Source organism: Lagenorhynchus albirostris, chromosome 10 (assembly GCF_949774975.1).
Source record: "Lagenorhynchus albirostris chromosome 10, mLagAlb1.1, whole genome shotgun sequence".
Lineage (NCBI taxonomy): Eukaryota > Metazoa > Chordata > Mammalia > Artiodactyla > Delphinidae > Lagenorhynchus > Lagenorhynchus albirostris.
This window is the reverse complement of record NC_083104.1, coordinates 38,256,945-38,279,042: the sequence shown is the minus strand read 5'-3', so window position 1 is coordinate 38,279,042 and position 22,098 is coordinate 38,256,945. Positions and strand designations below refer to the sequence as shown.

The following is a 22,098-nucleotide window of genomic DNA, read 5'->3' as shown; positions in this document are numbered from 1 at the left end:
GGAACAAAGCTCTCTAAGGGACCCAGCCTGCATCTTGTCCTTCCCAAGCCAGGACAGTGTCTCCCAGCTTCCTTGAGCCCCACCCCACTAGCAGGTCAAGTTCTTGAACAAACATATGCTTGTAAGGACGAGTGTGGGCATGTAAGTGTGGACGTGTGTATATCCACAACTGTTAGTGGGGGCCTCCCAGGTGAACCTCAGGGTGCTGGTAGCTGCACAGCCCTTTCTTCCGCCTGCCCGCCTCATCAGGGCCTGCCATTCAGTCAGCACCAGCTTTGTGCCCCAGCAGACTGGCGGAAGGACTGGTTCTAATTCTCCCCTCCTTCCTTCAGCCATCCTCCCTAGGAGGGAGCACCTGTGATGGGGGATTTGGAAGGAACATGAGAGGTGTGTCAGGCACTCAGGAGAGGGTGTTCCCACAGAGGGCACCACATGGGGAATGGGTCAGTCAGCCTGAAGCTGCACTTCCTGTCTGAGGAACCACCAGTGGTTTGCTTGGCAGGAGAGGCAAGGTCTCGGGGGAGGTGGGCTAGGGAGGGCATCAGGGTCTGTCGAGTGGGGTTGGACAGTCAGATGTGGAGCCTGGGCCTTGCCTCAGTATGTGTTAGCCAGTGCAGGGGATTAACAGGCCACGTTACCTCTTACACCCCACCCCCACCTCAGGGTCCTAGAAGTGGGCCTGGGGTCCTGTCTCCCATGGGAGAAGGAAGTAGGCCAGACAGATCTGGGGGATGGGGCTCACATTGTCATTCTTGGTGCCCCCACCCCCAGTGCATCTGGTTGGGGGGGCGCGGTTGGGAAGTTGGCACTGGTTTTTGCCTGGAGGGAGCAATATGTTCAGACAACTGGTGCTGGGCTGCGTTTACCCAACAGCCAGTCTGCCTGGGGAGACAATATTTGAAAAACATTGTATGGAAACTTGGGCCTGCTGGGGGTATGGGAGTTCTGCAGGGGACACTGAGGCTGGCTCAGACCCTGCCCCAGGCCTGCTGGCTGTCCTCGCTCCCCTTCTTTGCCCTCTGTAGGCAGAGCTGGAAATTTTCCTGGCAGGAAGTCCTTCTGTATGTCTGACCTGGATCCCTCCTGCTGTGATTTCAGTAAAAGTAGACCCTACTGCTCTTTGACTCTCCTTTTCTGGCTGCTGTCTCTCTCTCACTCTAGGCCATCTATGTGTGTCTCACTCATCCTCCACTCCCTCATGCTCCCAACCCCAATAATCAGGTTCAGATTTTCCTATACTAGAAGGAGAGATTTGGCTGGAGCCAGCAGGACTGGACCCATCTCTTCCCTCATTCCTTGAAGTGGGAGAGGGAAGGAACAGCCCGTTGGGTTGGGGGTGGATGCAAGGGAACTAGAGAGGGCTGTAAGATCACCTGCTTGAGCTGAGCACTGTGAATGGAAGTCAGGAAGCTGTGATGCAGGGAGGGTTTGAGTCTCCCATGGCGCCTATTAGTCCTGGTGACCCTAGGCTGCACTCAGTGGCTGGTCTTTAGACCCATTGTTTGGGACAAGAAAGAATATGAGGTTTTCACACTGAGCCATTCATGGGCCCAGTCTGAGGGTGTGAGCAAGGAGACACCCATCGCCCTATTTATTCAGATAGGGAAACTGAGGCACCTTGGGCAGAATTACACAGGGAAATGTTGGTAGGGCAGGATACCCCACTCTGCCTCACACATTGCAATCTTGCTCCCCCTCCCAGGTGTCTAGCCGGCTGCCTGATTTCTGGGCCCTAGGCCCCTCCCACAATGCCTGTCGCTGGCCTCCTCCTCTGGGCTTCCCTACTGACTGGGGCCTGGCCAGCCACCCCAACCCAGGACTACCTCCCGGCCACGCCCCGGGTCCGGCTCTCATTTAAAGGTAAGAGGCTGCCTTGCTGTTCCCCAGCATCCTCCTCTGTCCAGAGCACTTGGCCCTGTTGCACAGGAGAGAGAAGAGAGGTCAGAGCAAAAAAGGACAAATTGTGCAGCCACATGGGTCACACTGGGTGTGTTGGGGCTGACAAAGGAGGTGGTGACTTGCTGGGAAAAGCTGGAGACTGGACTACTTAGATATTTGGAGAAGGGTCCTGAGTCTGGGCTGCTGCTTTTTTTGTTTTTTTTTTTGGCTGCATGGCATGAGGGATCTCAGTTACCCGACCAGGGATTGAACCTGCAGTGGAAGCATGGAGTCTCAACCACTATACCGCCAGGGAAGTCCCCAGACCGCTTCTAGAGCCAGAATGTGTGGCCTCTGGGTTTGAGTCTGCAGAGCATCTCCCTCTGTGTGATAACTGGGGTGACAGAGGTGTCTTGCCTTTCAAACTTGTGTTTGCAGAAGCCCTTCCCTGGGTTTCCCTGGCGGCGCAGTGGTTAAGAGTCTGCCTGCCGATGCAGGGGACACGGGTTCGTGCCCCGGTTCGGGAAGATCCCACATGCCGCGGAGCGGCTGGGCCCGTGAGCCATGGCCGCTGAGCCTGCGCGTCCGGAGCCTGTGCTCCGCAACGGGAGAGGCCACAACAGTGAGAGGCCTGCATACCACAAAAAAAAACAAAACAAAACAAACAGAAGCCCTTCCCTGCCACTGGTCCTGCCCTGCCTGGTGAGACAATCAGGGCAGACACTGAGGCCTCCGAAAGCTAGAGGAGCAGGACCTGCTCTGCTGGGCTGTGGGTGCTTGAGGAACCTTCCTATGGGTCTCCACGTGAGAGGGGTTCCCAGGAATTGGGGAGGGGGCTCTTGGCTGTGACTAGAGACTAGACCACCCGGTGAGTTCAGGGAGAGCACGTGCTGTTCTGACAGGCCTGACATCCCCAGTGAGCACTTTGCTTGAAGTCACTGGCTCCATCACCTTTGCAGCTAACCCACTAGGCAGGTGAACACGCGTGCCACACACACTCTCCAGGCATACCGATGGCTCACTCACTAGCCACTTCCTCGAAGGTGTGCATGATCCAAGAGTCTGCCCTTGGCCTGGGATAAGGGACAGCAGCCATGCTTGGGGGACCTGGGGTCACCGCTGAGTTCTCAGCCTTGGCCCTCCTCTGGCCCAGGGTCACTTGGTCCAGCTGCCTGCCCTGGGTGGGGCCGACTCAGCCCTGGCTGACCAGATTTCCGGATGCACTTATAAGGGTGAAAGGCTGGGCCAACCTTTCCTTCCTCAGGCTTGGCTGAGGCCCAGCCCCTACCTCACCATGTTCCCATGTCCCCCAGCAGAGCCCCTCTCCTGGCCCCATATTACCTGTGCAACTTGATGGGGGAGTGGGGAGTGAATTTCTGAGGATGTACCTGGAAGGAGTCCTGCACAGGGCCTGAGAAATGGGCAGAAGAGTTGATTGGTTTGGGTTGTAAAAGACAACTCCTCTCCTAGGCCTAAGAAGGTGAGATACTTATTCTGCTGATATCTCTACCCTTTCCTGGTGGAAGTCCTCGGAGCTGATTAATAAATATTGAAGGGGCCTGGTCCCCCTCTCACCCCATTCCAAGCCCATGGTGCCAGCAGGGAGAATAGAGCATCCCCTCCCCCCACAGGGGCAGGGCAGGTGACTTGGTTTCCACACCCCTGGGATCCTGGAACCAAGACGTCCACTCTGGGTATTACTTTTGTCATCACCCTGGAGACCCATGAGAGGAAGCAGGAGAAACAAGATATTGGGAGGGTCTCTGTACACTCCTTTTAAACCTTCTTGGACCTGCAGGGGCAAAGGGGCAAAGGCTTTTGTTCCTTTTTTCCAGAGAGGGAAACCGAGTATCAGGCAAGGGCAGGGCCACGGTCAGGCAGGAGGCAGAGGAGAGGCCAGAAATAGTGCTGGTGCTCTGGCCTTGCCGACGCCTGAAGCCCACATCGGTCAGGTCAATTCCCCCTCAGTTAGCTCTGAAGCTGACACCCACAGTGACGAAAAGCCCAACTCACTGGCAGCCAGCCTGTGGCGCTGACTGTTGTGGCAGCCTGGGGTGGGGCTGTTGGCTGTCTGGGGCCACCCCATCCCCAGGCCTCTGTGCTTTTGCACGGGCAGGTTTCCCTGTCCTGAATGACCTTTCTGTTTCCTACTTGATCTCCTGTCCTACTTTTATGCTTAGATGTCACTTAGTTTAGCAGATTCTTGAGTACCTGCCATGTGCCAGGCCCTGTGCTGAGCACTGGGGACTGTGCAGTGAACAAGATGGGGTGCTCACAGACAAAGTGGCTGAAAAGACAATGGACACCCAGCTGGCCGGTGCCTCCTGGGAGCTCAGCACTTACTGTGCACCAGGCCCTGTGCACCCCTATCCCCCCTCATGCTGGATGGTCTCAGGCAGCTCATGCCTACGATGCGGCCCTCAGTGAGGAGTAGGCCCTCACTGATCATTTGTGGAGTGAGAATGGAGACCAACACCTACAGAACCTGGACCCTGGCCTGGCTGTGACCAGGGCTGGGGGGAGCTTCTCCTCCTGTATATACAAGAGGGGCACAGAGAGGGCTGCTCTTGGGAACACTGGTGGTCACTGTGGCTTCATGCCTCAGTTTCTCCATCTGTGCCTTGGATGGATATAGCGGCTGCCATACCAGGCCTCAGGGCCTCCCTTACCCTAGGCACATCCCCTCCCTTGCCTGGGTCCTGCTGCAGTTGGGAGGTGCTAGTTCCGGCCTAGACGGGTCAGACCCTCTAAGCCGGAGGTTCTGGTATGAGGGGCCGCACTGCCCAGGGCAGATAAAGGAACAAAGGCAGGAACTGGGCCAGGCTTGGGCTTGCTGCCTGCCCATCCGCCTGGGCACCCCAGCCAGGCCTAAAGCTGAGAGAGGGTTTAAGGGAGAAGGGACCTAGGGTTCAGTCAGAGTGGGGAGACTCCTATGGCCCATCTGCTGAGCTTCCATCAGCAGCACAGCCAAGGTCATGCAGAAATGAGGGGTCAAGTGAGGAGGATTTTCAGGAGCAGGAGAGCTATTTTTTGAGAGCTCGTGGATGCTTACAACTAGAGAGCCTGGGCAGCAGGGCCCTCTTTTTACCACCTATCCTTGCCTGGGCCTGGAGTCCCCTTAACCCCAGAGTCACTGGCCAACCCTGGGAGAAAAAAACCTCTCCCTTCCCCCACCCTGAGATGGTCCAAGCCCTGGGGTACCACCTCCCACTGCAGAGGGAGGTGTGAGGGCCCTGCCAGGTCCTTTGTTTAGCTTGGGGAATGTTTACTTTTTCCCAGGAAGCCACCCCCACAATACACTGCTGCTGCCTGGGCTGGCTTTAGCCAGGACTTGAGGCCAAGAGGTGTTTGGAGGGGGAAAGCGGTCTTGTGATGACATGAGGTGGCTGGGCTACTGGGGAAACTGAGGCCGGAGTAAGGAGATGGAATGGAAGGTCACCTTGCCAGGGGAGGTCAGGAAAGATGAAAATAATAGAAATAACAGTAGGTACCCATGATGATAACCAAGTGGTAGTCCCTCCAAGGCCTGGGGAGGGGGACTGCCTGGGTATCCTGTGAGGAATCAGACCCAGAGGCTTTCCCGGGTCACTCAGGAGCAGGACTAAGATGGAGCCTGGCTCTGCCTGATGTCTGAACCTGTCCCAGGACTGGGGGTGGAGGGCAGGTTGGGGATGCAGGCGCAGCCCTCTTCCATGGGCTTGGGCTCGGGCTTGGTCTCGAGCTCTAGGACCCTGCAGTGCCGGCTTTAGCCTGCCCAGCCTCACTTCCCAAGGAAAGGGCTGGGTTCGCACTGGTCAGTCTTCTTGTGCTCTCTACCACTGGAGAAACAGCACTTGGGTTTGCTTATTTCCTATGAATCCAGTTGTCCATCACCCCAGCCCCTCCACTGATCAGAGTCCTCTAGGAAGCTCTCTCCCTTCAGAGAAGGAAAACCAGGGTCCAGGAGTGAAAAGGGCTTCTATGACCAGAGCAGCCCTGGGATTCAACCTTCTCAAGAGTCTGGGTGTATCTGGCTTGCTCTTTGGGAAGGACGTTTTGCAGGTGGAGGGTGAACGGGTTGGTGCTGGTCAGTGCCCACCAGCCCTCCTCAGCCCAGCTCCTGAGCCTCTGGGGCTATTGGGCCCATAACAGTGCCACCACTTATATCATTTGCGTGTGGCATTCGAGAACCAAAGTCGCCAGGTCTCCTTATTAGGAAATGAGGAGATTGGAGGTTAGGAAGGGTCACAGTCTATTTACTTCACCCAAGGGGGAGTGAGTATGGGGTGAATACGGATTGAATTGGAAGGGCCTTTAGCAAGCCTCGACTTAGCTGGCCTGACTGCATGGTGTGAGGAGTGGGGCTTGCCCACCAGGGGGGCTCCCTGGCCAGCCAAACAGGCTTGGAGCTTCAGATTGCGAGGGACAGGTGAGAAGGCCCAGGAGCTTGGAGGCCAGGGGTGGCACCAGGGAGCTGGGTAGGTGGCTTTGACAGCTACAGGGGGACTTGGAGCTAGCAAACTGGGGAGGTGTGGGTATTCCAGGATGAGCCTGATGAGGGAGGAAGGAAGACCCAAAGCATGAACTTGAGCCGAGATCCCTGCGTTTCGGATCTCAGTTTTCCTGGAAATGGGAGCCGCCTCACTCCTGAGAGGGAACTTGGAAATGGCCGCTTTGGGAGTTGGGAGGTCCTGGGTGCTGGTTGGCTGCCCCTCAGCTGGCCAGGGATCAGCCCTCGGAGAGAGCGGGGCAGGTCCTTGTGCTTGCGGAGAGCCTGCCTGAGGCCCAGCCTGGGTCAGCCAGGCCAGGGCCGGAGGCTCGCAGCTGTGGTCCTTCCAGGTCCAGCCAGCCTTCAGATGGGACCGCCACTGGCTGGGCCTTCTTAGCACAGGCCTTGCCTCTGGTTCCCTGGCACGATGTCCACCCCTCCCTCCCTGGCTCCAGCTTCCCTTGGCACGGAGTGAGGAGCTGGTGCATGCTCAAGGAGTAAATCATGTTCCTTGGCAGCCCCCACTGCTTCGTAATCGTAAAGAATTTAAAGAGAAACCACCAAGATAAAAATCTCATCCTGGCCCATAAAGGCATCTTTCACCCTGTGGCTTGGGAGGTGGCGGCCTCAGAGTGGGCTCCTGGCTGTCTGCACCTGTGTGTGTGCACCTCCAACCCTGTGACCTCTCCAGAGGTGGTGGGGAGCCCAGAGGGTGTCTTCAGAGCCGTGGGTACTTGGCTTCTGACTCCAGGGAGACCTCCCGCTCCTCCCCCAGGGCAGGCGGTGGGACACTTAATTTGGTAGAATGAAGAGGTGGTGCTGTGGTGGTTGAGAGAGCTGGCCCTGAAGGCAGGCAAACCTCTATCCTACCTTGTCAGCTGTGTGATCTTAAGACAAGTAGCTTAGGCTCTCCCACCCCCGGTTTCTCCATGTAAGGTAGGGATGGCAGTGGCCCCATGGAAACGGCATCCTGAGGTCTCAAACTGCCTAGCTTGCATCCTGGCCATGGGTAGACCTTGCGTAGTGAAGTCCGTCTGTGTCCCTGCTGCCTCATCTGTAAAATGGGGGCAAAAATGGTGCTGACTTCATTGTGTTTTGTGCATTAACTTTTTTTTTTTTAAATGCTTGGCTTTTTTGTTTGTTTGTTTTGTTTTGTTTATTTATTTATTTTTGGCTGTGTTGGGTCTTCATTTCTGTGCCAGGGCTTTCTCTAGTTGTGGCAAGTGGGGGGCCACTCTTCATTGCGGTGCGTGGGCTTCTCACTGTCGTGGCCTCTCTTGTTGCGGAGCACAGGCTCCAGACGTGCAGGTTCAGTAGTTGTGGCTCACGGTCCCAGCCGCTCCGTGGCATGTGGGATCTTCCCAGACCAGGGCTTGAACCCGTGTCCCCTGCATTAGCAGGCAGATTCTCAACCCCTGCGCCACCAGGGAAGCCCTGTGCGTTAACTTTTTGTGAATACAGTTATGGCTCTGGCAAAGGAAGTCTTAGAAACTAAGAGCTACTCTGAGGGTGGCAGACACCCTCAGAGGGCTGTTCCTGGGGGTGCCCCAGGAGTCCGTACTGCCTCACCTCTCCCTCTAGATTTCTAACCTTTGGTAAAGCAGATGGTGTTTGGAAAGGACTGCAAGAGGGACCCTGAGCCCTGTGGATGGAGTGGGGTCAGGAGGAGGAGGATGCCTACCATGGGTGTCTGGACAGGATTTGTGGAGGAGGCTACATCACAAACGGGAAGGGAGATTTTGGGAGTGGGAAGAGCAGGAGCAGAGGTGGGGTGTGTGCGGTGCAGCAGTTGGGGAAGGGCGAGACGCTAGATGGAGTCTTGCTCTTGGTGCTAGGATATAGAGTTTGCACTTTCTCCTTGTGGTTTTTGAGCTCTTTTTTTCATGGCAGAGGTACCAGATACATACTGGGAAAAAGATAATGCATTTGGGGAAGGGATGCCATGGAGGGGGCTCTCCCAGAGATGAGTGTCCCAGTCTGGTTGGGGCCCATGATCTGCTGCAGTGACACAGCCCGCAACCCCCCCGACCCCACACCCTGCACTGTTCTAGTTCCTACAGCTTGTGCTAGGGGTGACCAGGCCTGGGTTGCTCACTTGGGCATCTACATGACTGGCCCGAGAGTATGTTTTCTTGGCCTGACCTGGCGCTGTCCTGGGAATCTGAGCCCTGCCTCAAGGGAGCCCTTAGAGCTCTGGAGAAGCAGAGAAGATTCCTGCTGCATTTTTCTTAGAAATAGCAAGAGGGCCTTTGCCAGAGGCCTGGATGCCAGAAGGCTCCGATCTGAATCCAAAGCCCAGCTCACGTGGGTGCCTGAGCTTGGCAGGCCTGCAGGCCCCTGCCCCCCAGGCTGCTGAGCAGCCCCTGGGAGAGGGTGGAGGCCTCCTGGGGTTGCTTACTGATCCTGACCTGGCAAAGAATGGGGTCTGGGCGGTGGCTGCTGGCCTAGGTTCCAGGAGGCCAGCCCGTGGCGGAGGGAGGCTCAGCTAGGCTGACCTGTGGCATTCTCACAGGGGCTGCTGGCAAGTATTGCCTATCTGCTATATCTCTGCAGGGCAGAGACAGCCCCAAAGCAACAGGCCCCTCCAGGGACCAGGAGGCCTTTGGGGCGTGAGGCCTCAGCTCCACCCCCCTTCCCCCAGTCTTCGTTCTTCCTTCCTTCCCCTGATCCCCCCTTGTCTGCATCTCCTCCCATCACTACCATGATCGCTCCGTGGCTTCCTACCCGGACATGCTCTTTCCTCTAAGGTCTCTGCACCCAGCCAAGAGCCTTGTTTCTTCCCATTTAGGGCTCAGTGCTGATGCCCTCATTTCCTTCCAGGGGCAGAGTCCACTGTGTGGACCTGCTGGTCCACCAGCCTGGGTGACTCCTGTCAGTCCTACACTACAAGTGGAGAGCAACAGCTAGAATGTGGGGGCCTCCTGGGCTCCTGCAGCACCTGAGGTGGAATGGGTGGCACTCTAGGCTCCTCTGCTCAAGGCTGCTCACGCTGTCATTTTGCTTAGCACTCTCCAGTCCTAGCACCAGGCCTGTGTGGAGTACTTGCTGCCTTTCTGGACTGGCGACCAGCTAAGTCATGCCTGGAGTCCTGACACAGCCTCACCACATCCCTCAAGGCTGACCCTGAGCACACATCTGTCTGTGCGGTGCCTCAGTTTCCCCATCTGAATATTGCGGGGGGGCGCTAAGACTGTCTGGGACATCCTGGGAATCTCTGGGTGGGTGATGTGAAGGGGCTGCAGGGACCCCAGGAGTCTGAGGAGGGCAGAGATGGGGGCTGGGCCCAGGGCAGGGGGAGGGTCTTGACACCCACCAGCCTGTTGGTCCCATCCTGGCCTGTCCGTCTGGTTGATTTATCAGAGTAAATGAGCCATGGAGAGTTTGTTGTCTTTTGCAGTCACAGGGAGGAGGAGGTGGTGGAGGAAGGAGTGAGGGGTTTCCGGGCCAGGTCTGGAATGTGGGAGGAGGGGTGGGCTCCCCGAGGCCTGTGGAACTGGAGGCTCTGATACACTCTGCCCACCTGAGAAATGGATTGGTGCCACCTTCCCCTCAGGACGAGCCCCTCTTCCCACCCCCTTCCGACTTCTTGGGGCGCATTCCAGTGTGAACTGCTTGCCTAGCCCAGGCCCCCTCCTCCCACCCCAGGCTCAGGGACCGCCTTGACCCTTCAAGCCAGCCTCCTTGACCACACTGTGTCTTTTCCAAGCTGGGCAAGAGCTCTGAACTTTGCCTGGACTGCGGATGCCCAAAGGTGTCCTCCTAGGCAGCCGTGCATGCCATTTGGGTCCAGGGAGGACGTCCTGGCCCCCTGAGCCACCAGCCCAGACCTAGAACAATCAGGCACCATGTGGTCCTGGGGTTGGGCAGGGATCAATGGAAGCACCGAGGCTGGAGGGCTCCCTACCTGCTGGGACACAATGGTCTAAAGTCACGGGACATCCTTAGTGGGGAGAGATGTAGAACCTTTGCTGTCTACCAGGTTTGTGTGCCAGGGAGTGACTCTGCTGCCCCTTCCCACCTGGCTTTTTCCCGGGTCAGGATGAGCTGTGCCCCCAGCCTGTCTTCTCCTGGGCGGAGCAGGTGGGCGCTGGGGCGGAACGGGCGTGGGAACAGCACGCCTGGGCCTGCCGGTCCCAGGCCCCAGGCCCCAACCCCCAACCTCCAACCCCCAACCCCCAGCCCTTAGCCCCCAAAATGGGAGGGAAGCCTGCAGCAGAGCTTAGCCCAGCTGGGCTGCTCCAGCTCGGCTCCAGCTTGGTGTTTACTGAACAGCTGCGATGTTTACAGTAGCCCTATAGAAGGGGCCCCTTGTTCCAGAGGATTTCCCATCTTGTGGGTCCCACTGGGGGCTCTTCTGACCTCACCACCTCCCCGCACCCCTGGGATAGGCATGTCAGGGTGGCAGGGACTACAATCATCTCTACCCTCTCCAGCGCTGGGCCAGTGTCTTGGCACCTGCCCCTCCACCATTCACTCTGGCCTTGGGTCCCTCTCCCCTGGAGGAGCTGACATTCCCAGGAAGTGGCAGCTTTAAGTGGTGAAATACGGTAACCGGGTCCCCAGTTCAGACTTTTAAATTAAATTCAAGCAGAGCCGTTATTGAATATAAACACGTGGAGTCATTTACATGTTAATTATGTTGAATAGACTATGAGGCCATAATTAGTTGCTAATTGGGTGAGAGCGGCTATAATTGGTTTTGTTGGCACTGACCTGGCTCACCTGCCTAGGGGGAAGAGGGGCGAGTATGGATGCCTCCTAGGGAGGCTTCTGGGTCTCTGATCTGGACAGCTTGATCCAGAGATGGAATTGAAGAGGACAGATTTTGAGGGGCTTGGGGCCAGAGGAACCTGGAGCCTACCCCCCAGCGAAGAGGCAGCTTAAGCCCCAGGCAAAACCCTGGGTCTGGCTTCTAGGGGTTCCCATCTAGAACATCCCTAGGGATGGGGTGGGAGGTGGGACTGGGAGAGCCAGCCTCTGAATCAAAGGTGACAGCCTCTTCTGCCCAGCCCCATGTGGGACCTGGACCTGAACAAATGGTAAATGCCTAGGAGAGGGTCCATGGGAGCACAAGGCAGATGCCACCCTGGTATGTCAAGGCAGATGCTGGGGCCCTGGATTGGCCTGGCCAGGGTTGGAGTCTTGGCATTGAGGTACGAGTAAGGTGGACGTGCTGAGCAGGGAGAAAGGTGCATGCAAAGGCTTTAGGGAGGCCCTGCCCCCAGCTCGCCTGGCTGGGGCTCCAGGGTTACAAGGCTGCGGCCAGGGGCTGAGGCCTTCCGGCTGGCCGCTCATTAAAAGAGGATTAGGCCGAGAGCCAGTGGGTCAGCCCAGCCCCTGGGCCTTCCCTCTGGGGCCCCTCACAGCTTGAGGGAGTGGTAAAGGGGCCGGGGGCCAACCCTCCCTAGAGCCCATGGGAGTGTCCAGGAGGGACCCTGCCATTCCTGCTGCTGCCACTGCTACCATCTCCTTATCCACCTCAGTTTCCCTCCTCAGAAGGACAGGGGGATAAAGTACTGACCAGAGACCCCGGCCAGCACCCCCACCCCTCACCCCCAGCCTCATTTCTCTTCATCTTAGGGATTAAGGCTGGACCAGCCCACATGAAGTCAGAGGTCAGGGCTGAGCTGCCGGGACCTGTCTATCACCTCCCAGTACCCAAGCACAGCCCAGGGAGGTGACCCTGTCCGTCAGGGCCTGCTGCTTTGTAAGGCTGTAACCAAGGGGGCGGGGTACCCATCTCTGATCCAAGACCCCCCTTTTGCAGCAGCCCCTGCCTCACTGGCAAGCAGACCTGGTGTCCTAGAGACAGGCAGCAGGGGTCGGGGGCCGCCCACTCGGGGTCTGCGGGTGAGGGCTGCAGACACGCCTCCTCAGTGCTGTCCTCGCCCACCACCTCCTTTAAAGTAAGGCATCATCAGCTGCTTCCCAGAGAGGAAGAAACAGAGACCCCCAGGATTAAGCCTCCTTTACACTGAGAAAATTCCTGCCTCTGGACCTTTGCCAGGCCATTCTGGGCCAGGACCCCAAGTGTCTAATGGCCATGGGAGAGTGCTAGAGGCTGGAAACGACTGCGGAAATGAGGTGTCTGATGCCAGAAAAGGCTCTTCCTTCCCCATGACAGGAAAAGCCTTCCCGGATGTCACCCCACCCAACCTGTGCCCAGCCTGGATGAGGGCATGGGGGTGGGGAGCTCTTCCCTGGAGCATCACTCAGGCACACCACCCTCCCTCCCCAAGGTCGGAGCTTATACAAACTTGAATCCCTGACACCCACAGAGCCTTTGGTTGTGCCCCAGCCCCTCCTTCTGTATTGTCCTGGGGGTGGGGGAGGGGCGACACTCCTGCTATCAGAGCTGGGCCTGGGGCAAGTGGAGCAGAGGTGGGGACTGGCCTGAGGACAGGAGCAACCTCAGTCCGTGTCAGCTCCCCCACATCCATGCCCCCTCAGGCCCCCAGGTCCCCTTGGCCCAAGTCCCTGCTCCTCAGTGGGGCTGAGGGCCAGTAAGCTCTAGCCCTGCTGACACTGCAGGTGTCAGAGCAGGATGCCCAGGGCTACTCAACCACCATCTGCCCTGACCCGGGCTTCTTGGAGGAGTGAAGGTAGAGTGTTCCTCTACCCTGCGGCAGAGTGAGGAGGTGGGACAGCACACCAGTTTCACTCCTCACCCTGTGACCTAAGGTGAGCACCACTCTCCCCTGGGCCTCAGTCTTCGTGTCTAGAGCTGGGGGTGCAGGGCTGTCATGGGGACCCTTATTTGAATTCTTTACTACAATCTGGCATGAGGGAAATGAGTGCTCCGAGACCACAACTGGGGTCATGAAGCCCATGCCAGAGCCAGAGATTCCTCCCCCTTGCTCCCACCCATTTCCTACCCCACACAGCCTTATGGGGGCTCCCCACACCCACCTTAGTTTCCACAGAGACCAAAACATCACATCCTGTGACAACAGAGCCATTGACGCCATATCCCGTGGCCACTGGGAGGGGTCCCGAGGGTCCTGAGTCATGTGCCCTGTCAATGGAGGACGAGTCACCTTCCGGCCCTGGCCCTCCAACAGGCAGTCCCCACCACCAGGCCTGGCTCTGCCGGCACCTGACCCTCCTTTAGCCCAAAAGGCCATGGACCTGGGTGGGAATATCACGCTCCATGCACACTGACATGTCACTTCCCTGCTCTGTGCCTCTCATCTGTGATTTGGATGTTAATGAGCACAGGGCTTTGCACATAATAGGTACTGGATGGCTAAGTAAGAGGCTCCCTCCATTCCCACCTCTACCAAAGGGCTCAGGCACGGAGAGTTGAGAGGGAGGATGTCAGATCAAGGCTGGTCTCCTGCTCCTCACATAGGTCTCAGTTGCCTCATCTGCTGAATGGTGTCTCCTCTGTCTGTACTTGGGAGGGGGACTTGGACTTGGGGGTCGTGGCACTGTAGAGGGGGAGGGTCTGGATTATAGGGACCCAAGGCTAGGCGGGGATGGGAAGGTAGGCATTATGGCTGGTTGCATCCCTGGGGCTAGATATTTGGAGCTCCCCGCACCTTAGGTGTCTGTGTCTGAAGGTGCCCACTTCAGCCTCGCCTCCCTTCCCCCCATTGCCCCCCAAATGCCCCCTAGCCCAGCAGGACGGGTAAGGGCACAGTCAAGGCCATGCCCCCAGCCAGGGTATAAATAACCCCTGGCGGGCTGTCCCAGCCTGGGGGGGCTCTGCTGGCAGCCCCACTTCCTCTCTGGACACTTCCTGGCCCTGGGTTGGCGACGGGGGGGGGGGGGAGTGTTTACTTTCCTGTTGTCACTATGGCCGGGTGGCCAGGCGGGGGACTCCGAGTGGCCCAACAACAGGTGCAGGACAGGTGCTCAGGCTGCCCTGCCTAGGACTTCAGAGGCACCGCTGATGAGGCTGTAGCCAGGCAGGGATCGGCCCTTTGATCCCTTGGCGTCTCTGCGTCCCAGTGGTGGGCCAAGGTCATCACCTGTATTCTCCTGCTGCCATAGTCAGGGCTGGGCAGGGCAAGGCCTTTGCCCTGCCCAGCCCTCAGATGTGGGCTCTGGGTCTGCTGTGGGACTCCCCTGGCTCCCAGCCCACCTCACACACCCATCTCAGCACATCCTGAAGCTCCCATTCAGAGCTGCTCTCAGGCACAGCCCCTCCAGCTCCATTCCCGGGTCTCCAGCACACAGCAGGGGTCAAGGTCAGCCAGGCCAGTCAGAGACAGCGGCCTTGACTAAATGGGATGGGGCCACCTGCTGGTTCTACCTTCAGGCAGCATCTATGGCTCTCAGTGACCTCAGATCCCAGGGCTCAGATTCTCCCTCTCCAGACCTCCCCCTTGATAGCCCCACCTGTGAAGTGGGTTACCAGATGTGGGGCAGGGAGATGAGATGTGTAAGTTCCCCGTGGTGGATGCGTCATCTGATGTAGGACACATATGTGCGTGTGTGTATACCTGGGTCATGTGCATGCATACATACTCCTCTGTGTGCTGCCATCTCAAGCCTCCTGTGCTGGTGAACATTCATCACCCTCACTGCAATCTCTTCTCTCCTGCGGAGCTAAAACTAGCTGGGGGTGGGTGGAGGAGGGACTTGCCAAGGGGACCCCTCGGAACTCCCTCTCCCAGAGGAAGCTTCCCAAGTTTCCTGGAGTCCTCTGTCATTGGCCTATCATTAGCCAAGTTTCCTCCTGTCTTTCATCCCCAGAAAGGAGGACTTTCCCTCAGCAACCTGAGGGTGAGAGGGCCAGGGCTGCCAGACTCACAGAAGGGAAACTGAGGACTCAGCTGGACCCTGTCGCCAGCCCTGGGGATGCTGCAGCACTAGGGGGAGGGCCTCTTTCCTGGGAAAGACTTCCTGGATGGTTCAGAGTGGCCTGAGGATTCCACCATCAGCAACCCTGTGGGGTCTGGGGGAAGCCCAAGGGTCTGTTGGGCAGTTTGGCTCCAGCAGGGCTTTCCGGTGTCCTGGCTAACCTGCTTCAGGCAAGGTGGGGACCTTGCTGTGTGCCAGCTTTGCTCTCTGTTGTTGGCAGCTGGGGTGAGGACAGGGCTCCCTGGCTCTGTGCCAGCATTTGTGAGCTGTCCTGGTTGCACCTGCACCCCACCCCCCTGTTCATTAACCCTTTTAGGCCCCTGTGGGAAGCTGGCCCCACCCTGAGCATGGGAACATTAACTCCCCACCTGAGCAGAGAGTCTTTGATGCCATCACACACCCTGGCCCACGCCCACTGCCCTTTCATTGGGACCCAGAGACTGGCTGGGCTGCCGATGAATCAGGGCCCCGGCTTTGGGTGTGGCCCCTTCCCTGGCCTGCCCAACTGTCCCACGTTCTCCTCCCAGAATGTCAGGGACTAGAGAGGGAACCCAGCAGGCCCTGGAGGGGAAGCTGGGGGTTTAAGATGACCGTGTGGTGGGGCTACCCCCTCTGTCAAAGCGGGTATGGGTGGATGGTCTCCAAGAGCCCTCACTGCTGCTCTGCCCTCTGCCCACAGAGCTTAAGGCCACAGGCACGGCCCACTTCTTCAACTTCCTGCTCAACACAACTGATTACCGAATCCTGCTTAAGGACGAGGACCACGACCGCATGTATGTGGGCAGCAAGGACTACGTGCTGTCTCTGGACCTGCATGACATCAACCGCGAGCCCCTCATTGTAAGGGCCAGCCCAGATGTGGTGGGGAGATGAGGGACGCGCGCCCCAGGGCTGGGGGCCCTTCCAGCGGGCCCTCTGACCTCCATCTCTGGCAGATCCACTGGGCAGCCTCCCCACAGCGCATTGAGGAGTGTGTGCTCTCAGGCAAGGATGGCAACGTGAGTGCGGTGGGGTCACAGGTGGGGTGGGGGAAGGTGACGGCGGGGGACAGGGGACTCCAGGAAGGCACTGGGGCCAGGCAGGCATCTGGGCACTTCCTTGGCTTTCCCTCTGGCCCCAGGGTGAGTGCGGGAACTTCGTCAGGCTCATCCAGCCCTGGAACCGAACACACCTGTATGTGTGCGGGACCGGCGCCTACAACCCCATGTGCACCTATGTAAACCGCGGCCGCCGCGCCCAGGTAAGCCTCGCCCACCCTGGCCCTGTGCTGCCCCCACTGATAGCTACCTTCCAGGGTTCTGATGGGAGGATGGGCTTGAGCCCCAGCCCTGCCACTTCCCGGCCCTGTGACCTTGGGTGAGTGACTTCTTCCACCTCTCAGAGCCTCAGTTTCCTCTCCTGAAAATGGGGCTAATAGCTGCCTTTCTCACAGGTCGGTGTGAGGAGGAGGCAGTGAGCTAACGCTCTCAGAGGTCTTAGCACTGTGCCTGGCATGCAGTGAGCGCTTCCTCCATATGTGGACGGTGCCCCTGCAGCCAAGCCAGAGGGCCTGGCGGGGGCCTCAGCATCAGGAGGCTGGACTCCTGGGTCAGCTTCTGCCATACGGCCTGGGGGAGAGCTGCCCCTTCCTCAGCTCTGCCCCACCCTGCCTGCTTTTGCCCTCCTCCATTTCCATGTGGGCATGCGTGTGAGCTGGTGTGACCTTGTAGGGAGTGTGTGAGAACGATTGGACCTAAGGGGCACAGGTGTGTGCAGGTGTGCCCCAGCTGTGTGTATGTGTTCACACAGGGGTGCATATATGTGCTCTGGGGGCTCAGGTGCTCCCATGTGTTCCTGGCATGTGTGGTGTGAGAAGCTGGCAGCCCGAGCCCGCTCCCCCAGCCCCTGCCACCCCTGGCTCTAACCCGTATTCCTCGTCTTCTCAGGCCACACCCTGGACCCAGATGCAGGTGGTCAGAGGCCGAGGCAGCAGAGCCACCGATGGTGCCCTCCACCCGACGCCCACAGCCCCACGCCAGGTGGGCCTCATCCCTTCAGGCTCTTGCCAGGCAGCACTGCCTCTGAACCGAACTCATCCTGGGCCTGGCCTTCCAGCCAGGAGCCTGCACCCCAGGCCAGCCTCCCCCGGATCTTCCGTCCACCTCTGTGCCCCCCTCCCACTCCTTCCCCTGCAGTGCCCTCAGCCTCTGAAGGCATTCCCAGTTGGACTCATGTCAGCCTCAGTGTGACAAGAAATCATGAAGCCATCAGGTGGGAAAGACAGGAGCCCTGGGGACAGCCATGCCTCCGCCCTCAGAACACGTGTGTAGACATGCGTGGGCACGCGTTGGGCACTCTCCTACCCACACCTTACTTAGCACCCAGCGTGGGAAAATGGCACATGTGTGCAGCCTGACACATAGCTCTTAGGTGTCCATGCCCCATGCCTCACTTGGGGCACGGGTTAACCCCTGGGGTGGGAGGGGCAGAGCTGTGTGTCTACTAGACTTGACCCAGGACAGGGCTGAGGGACTGGGCCGGGGCTGGGGGGCGCTGGGGCTGGGCAGGGGCGGGCAGGGGGGCAGGGGCTGCCGGTGAGTGATAGAGCAAGTGGTCACTTGAGCTCGCGTGTCTGTGGCAGGGAGTGCTGAGAAGTGGGGCCGCTCAGACTCTGCGTGTGTGTGCCCAGGGTGTGAACAGTGGGTTCCGTGTGTTGGCAGTGATGCGTGCCGAGCTGTGTGTGCAGCCCCATGTGTGCAGGAAGTCATGTGTGCAGAGTGTAACTGGAAGCAGGCCTGTGTACACCTTCCCATCACCATCCCTGCCACCTGTTGCCACCTCCTTCCTGCCTCTGTGCCTCTCTCCTCTTCCTCCCTTAACCTCCTCATGAGCTCGTCCTGCCCAGTGCCTTCACCAGCCTTCCTCCTAGCATCTTCAGGGATGGGCTGGGAGGCATGGGGTGGGGGGGCTTTGTGAATTCCATGTGGTCTGGGCTGGACCCCTCAGCTCTTGGCTCCCTGCGGAGACATGTGGAGCTGGGGGCTCTGCTGAGGGGCAGGGAAAAGGCCCTGGCCTATTAGTCTATCCTGAGGACCACAGGTAGGGCACAAAACCCGGCGACACGATAACCTCAGAGCCCTCTGGCCTGGTGGGACCTGATGGCAAAGGACAGGATCCCAGGCCTTTGGCCAGTAACCCTGCCCTTCATGGCCCAAGACAGGCAGCCACAGCTCAAAGAGTTGTACCTCTGTGGCCCAAGGGGGCCCTGGCCAGAATCTTCCTGAACGAGTTGGCATGGAGGGGCTTCAGCCCCTGTAAGCCCACTTGATGCCCCTCTCATGGTCCCCGAAGCAGAGTCCTCCAAGACATGATTCCCAGGTCTTATCTGAGATCTAGACCAGGAAGCACCTCCCTGGGAACCCTCAGCACCGCCCTGCCCTGGGAGACCTGGCAAGATAGAGTTAAAACCCAATGAGATCTGGGGAGTGAAGCAGGGTGGCTTCAGGGTTTCCCTGGGGGCTTGCTCTCACCCTGGGAGCCTGATGACCCTTGCCTTTCGTGTGCGGGATGGCTTGGATGATGCCGGGCCCCTCTCTGCCTTGCAGGATTACATCTTCTACCTGGAGCCTGAGAAACTCGAGTCAGGAAAGGGCAAGTGTCCCTATGACCCCAAGCTGGACACAGCCTCAGCCCTCATCAGTGAGTGCTCCCACCCCACCCTGGTTCTAAAGCCTAAAGGTGTGACCTCTGCCTCTGGAGCAGGGAGCATGGCACCAACACTTTACCCCAGGGAAGAGACCATGAAATTGCTGTGTCTGAAACCTTCCCCCCCATCACCCCCGCAATGTGGTCCCACTTGGCAAGGGGAAGGATACAGACCAGACCCCAGTGTGCGCAGAGGGGCAGAGACTAGGTGGTATGAGCCTCCATCCATCCCCTCGAATGGGGGTGCGGTGGGCGCAGGGGGCAGATTCTACCCTGAAATCCACAGTGTGGTCCATGCAAAGGCCAGAACCCTCCTGGCCACAGGCTTCCTGGAAGAGAAGACAAGCGGAGTCTGTACTGAGGGTGGTATGAGGCGGTGGTCCCATAGCGTGTTCTCGGATTGTCTGGCAGGCTGGGAGAGGCCCACAAGGCAGCACCAATGGAGAGTCCTGGCCCAGAGACCAGCTTGGGGAGTTTGTTTCTGGTCTGGCCGTGTTTCTGGTCTGGCCAAGTGTCTGGGAGAGTTGGGAGAATGTTCTCTGGGGAGGAGTCCTGCCTGGGGCCTCAGAAGCAGCTGCTGCCCCTACCCCCAGGTTGGGTGAGGCCACTGCTGACCCAGGTCCCTGCAGTCTGCCTGCTTTCTGACTGCCCAACTGAGTCTGCCTCTCAGCAGCTGCTGGGCAGTGTGCCACCTCCAAGCCTGGGAAAGGCAGAGGGTGGGCATTATCCTCTCCCTCTTGGTGAGTAAGAAGGTCCTAGCCGGATGGCAGGGTCCAGACCAGGGAGTCCGTTGGGGGAAGACAGGGCCTGCCCTGGGCGAGTCTAGAGGGAAGACTTGGAGCGGTGTGCTGGAGCCAGTGTGTTTGTCAAATTTTCTGTTCAAATTTTCAGGTATTCTGTGAGCCAGCTACTAAACACAGCTCTTGTTAGAAAGTAAATTATATACACTTACAGTTAAATAAATTACTTTTAAAACAAAGGTAAAAATACTCAAAACTCACTACTTGCTAATTATTTCACTATATTTGATTATTATCTGTGTTCTTGAGATTATTTACATTTCTCATATCTACGGGGTGGAAACACTAGACAATGGTTTTGGCAGGTCTTCCCAACTCTACTTTCAGTGAGTGACCTCAGGTTAGCAAGCTTGAGATCAGCCATGGTGGGAGTATTTACACCACAGAAATTGGCTCTGGCTGCTAATCAGAGCCAACTGCTGCTAATCCCAGTCCTCCCAGAGCCAGTTGTTAAAACATTCACCAACGCCCCACTGTTACAATCGCCCTGGAGAACCTGAGGGGGAGATGGGACCCTGCCCTGGAGGTCATGTGTGCTGTGCACCGGCCTTAGCCAAGGGCGTCCCCATGACTGACCCACTGGCCCACCCACAGACGAGGAGCTCTATGCAGGTGTGTACATCGACTTCATGGGCACCGACGCGGCCATCTTCCGCACGCTTGGAAAGCAGACGGCCATGCGCACGGATCAGTACAACTCCCGGTGGCTCAATGGTGAGCAGAGCCCACACCACCTCCAGTGGGCAGCATGTCTGGGGTGCGGCACAGAGATCATAAAGAAACACTCGTGGGAGAATTTTTGGCCCTTGACTGGCTGGAGCAGGGGTAGTTTCTTATCCCGGGAAGACTCGGGGGTCTTCTTGTACCTGGCCCGGGAAAGAGGCTTTGTCCAAGGAGGGTGCGGTTCACTGACGCCTGCACACCTGCAGACCCTTCGTTCATCCACGCTGAGCTCATCCCTGACAGCGCCGAGCGCAACGACGACAAGCTCTACTTCTTCTTCCGTGAGCGGTCTGCGGAGGCACCACAGAGCCCCGCCGTGTATGCCCGCATCGGGCGGATCTGCCTGGTATGAGGCCCCTTGCTGCCCCCTCCCCAGGCCCAGTCCTGGTTCCATCAGCCCTGCTCTGGCAGGGTCTTTGAGGTGAGTGAGCTGATCTGACCCAGCCCCTGCCCCCTGCCCCCCAGAACGATGACGGCGGCCACTGCTGCCTGGTCAACAAGTGGAGCACATTCCTGAAGGCAAGGCTGGTCTGCTCTGTGCCAGGCGAGGATGGCATCGAGACCCACTTTGACGAGCTCCGTGAGCACCCGGCAGGCGGGCGGGGGCCTATGGCTACTGCAGGGGATGGCGGCCGGATGGGTGGTCAGGGGAAGCCTGGTGCCCCCCACCCAGGAGTGGGCAGGGCCTTGGGGCTCGTGGCCAAGGTACCCTCCCAGCTCCCTCTCCTTCTGTCCCCAGAGGATGTGTTTGTCCAGCAGACCCAGGATGTGAGGAACCCAGTCATTTACGCTGTCTTTACCTCCTCGGGGTGAGACTGGGGCTGGGGCCGGCAGTGGCAGGGTGTGGCTGAGTAGGGGGCTGTGATTTGTGGAGGACCCTATCCTGGTGGGGAGCTGTGGGTGAGGGCAGGCTGGGGAGGACCCTGGGCCAAGGGTCTGCCCCACCCGCAGCAGCAGCCTGCCTTGCCCGCAGCTCTGTGTTCCGAGGCTCTGCCGTGTGTGTCTACTCCATGGCTGACATTCGCATGGTCTTCAATGGGCCCTTTGCCCACAAGGAGGGCCCCAACTACCAATGGATGCCCTTCTCAGGGAAGATGCCCTACCCACGGCCCGGCACGGTGAGGACCCCACTCACTCCACCTTCCCCTTTCCTGTGCTGGGTCAGGCCCTTTGCAGACATGGGCCGCACCATCGTGGCACTCACAGCCAAGTTGACGGGGGCGGGGGTGGAGGTGGACCATACACACATATAAACTCACCATTCATCCTCAATAAAGCTGAAGTTAAAACAAAACACACCGTAAGGAAGACTCCACCGTTTACACACAGTGTCGGGCTGTGAAAGAATCCAGCTAGGATCCTGAAACAAAGATGGTGGCTGGGTGTGGCAGGCTGCTCCCTCTGGGAGGCTGTTCGGAAGCTGAAAGTTGTAGGGAAGTCTTCAAGGCAGGCTGGAGGTGGGGGTGAGCAGGAGCCCCTGCAGTAGTGGGAGGCGATTCACCTGATCTTGGTGTGACATGGACCACTGCGGGAGTCTAAGCAGGAGAGCTTCGTGATCTGATCACATGCCTAGGGTGTGCCTGCGGTCCTGCTGAGCAGGGGTGGAGCTGGGGAAGTGGTGCACTGGAAGAACAGTCAGAGGAAGGAGACGAGCGGGTGGGGATGAGGACCTAGAAAGGCCATTGTCAGCTCTGCCAAACGCTGCCACAAAGTCATGGCACATGAAGCTGGGGAGAT

At 58.4% G+C, this 22,098-nt stretch overlaps 1 protein-coding gene across 6 annotated transcripts in view; it reads left to right on the top strand.

Annotated features, from left to right (window-relative positions):
* SEMA3F (semaphorin 3F) overlaps nucleotides 1–22,098 on the top strand; it is a 29,478-nt gene that overhangs the window by 2,824 nt on the left and 4,556 nt on the right. For 2 of the 6 annotated variants that reach the window (XM_060161807.1, XM_060161805.1), the window contains exons 2-12: nucleotides 1,703–1,860; nucleotides 15,834–15,994; nucleotides 16,090–16,152; nucleotides 16,275–16,394; nucleotides 17,080–17,172; nucleotides 18,739–18,832; nucleotides 20,233–20,352; nucleotides 20,568–20,707; nucleotides 20,827–20,941; nucleotides 21,101–21,170; nucleotides 21,335–21,479. In XM_060161807.1, coding sequence (XP_060017790.1) covers nucleotides 1,749–1,860; nucleotides 15,834–15,994; nucleotides 16,090–16,152; nucleotides 16,275–16,394; nucleotides 17,080–17,172; nucleotides 18,739–18,832; nucleotides 20,233–20,352; nucleotides 20,568–20,707; nucleotides 20,827–20,941; nucleotides 21,101–21,170; nucleotides 21,335–21,479 — 1,233 coding nt within the window. In that variant the 5' untranslated portion in view covers nucleotides 1,703–1,748. Of the gene's footprint in view, nucleotides 1–1,702; nucleotides 1,861–13,007; nucleotides 13,028–15,833; nucleotides 15,995–16,089; nucleotides 16,153–16,274; nucleotides 16,395–17,079; nucleotides 17,173–18,738; nucleotides 18,833–20,232; nucleotides 20,353–20,567; nucleotides 20,708–20,826; nucleotides 21,171–21,334; nucleotides 21,480–22,098 lie in introns of those variants that run through there. The other 4 variants (XM_060161809.1, XM_060161804.1, XM_060161808.1 and 1 more) reach the window with 4 other exon arrangements.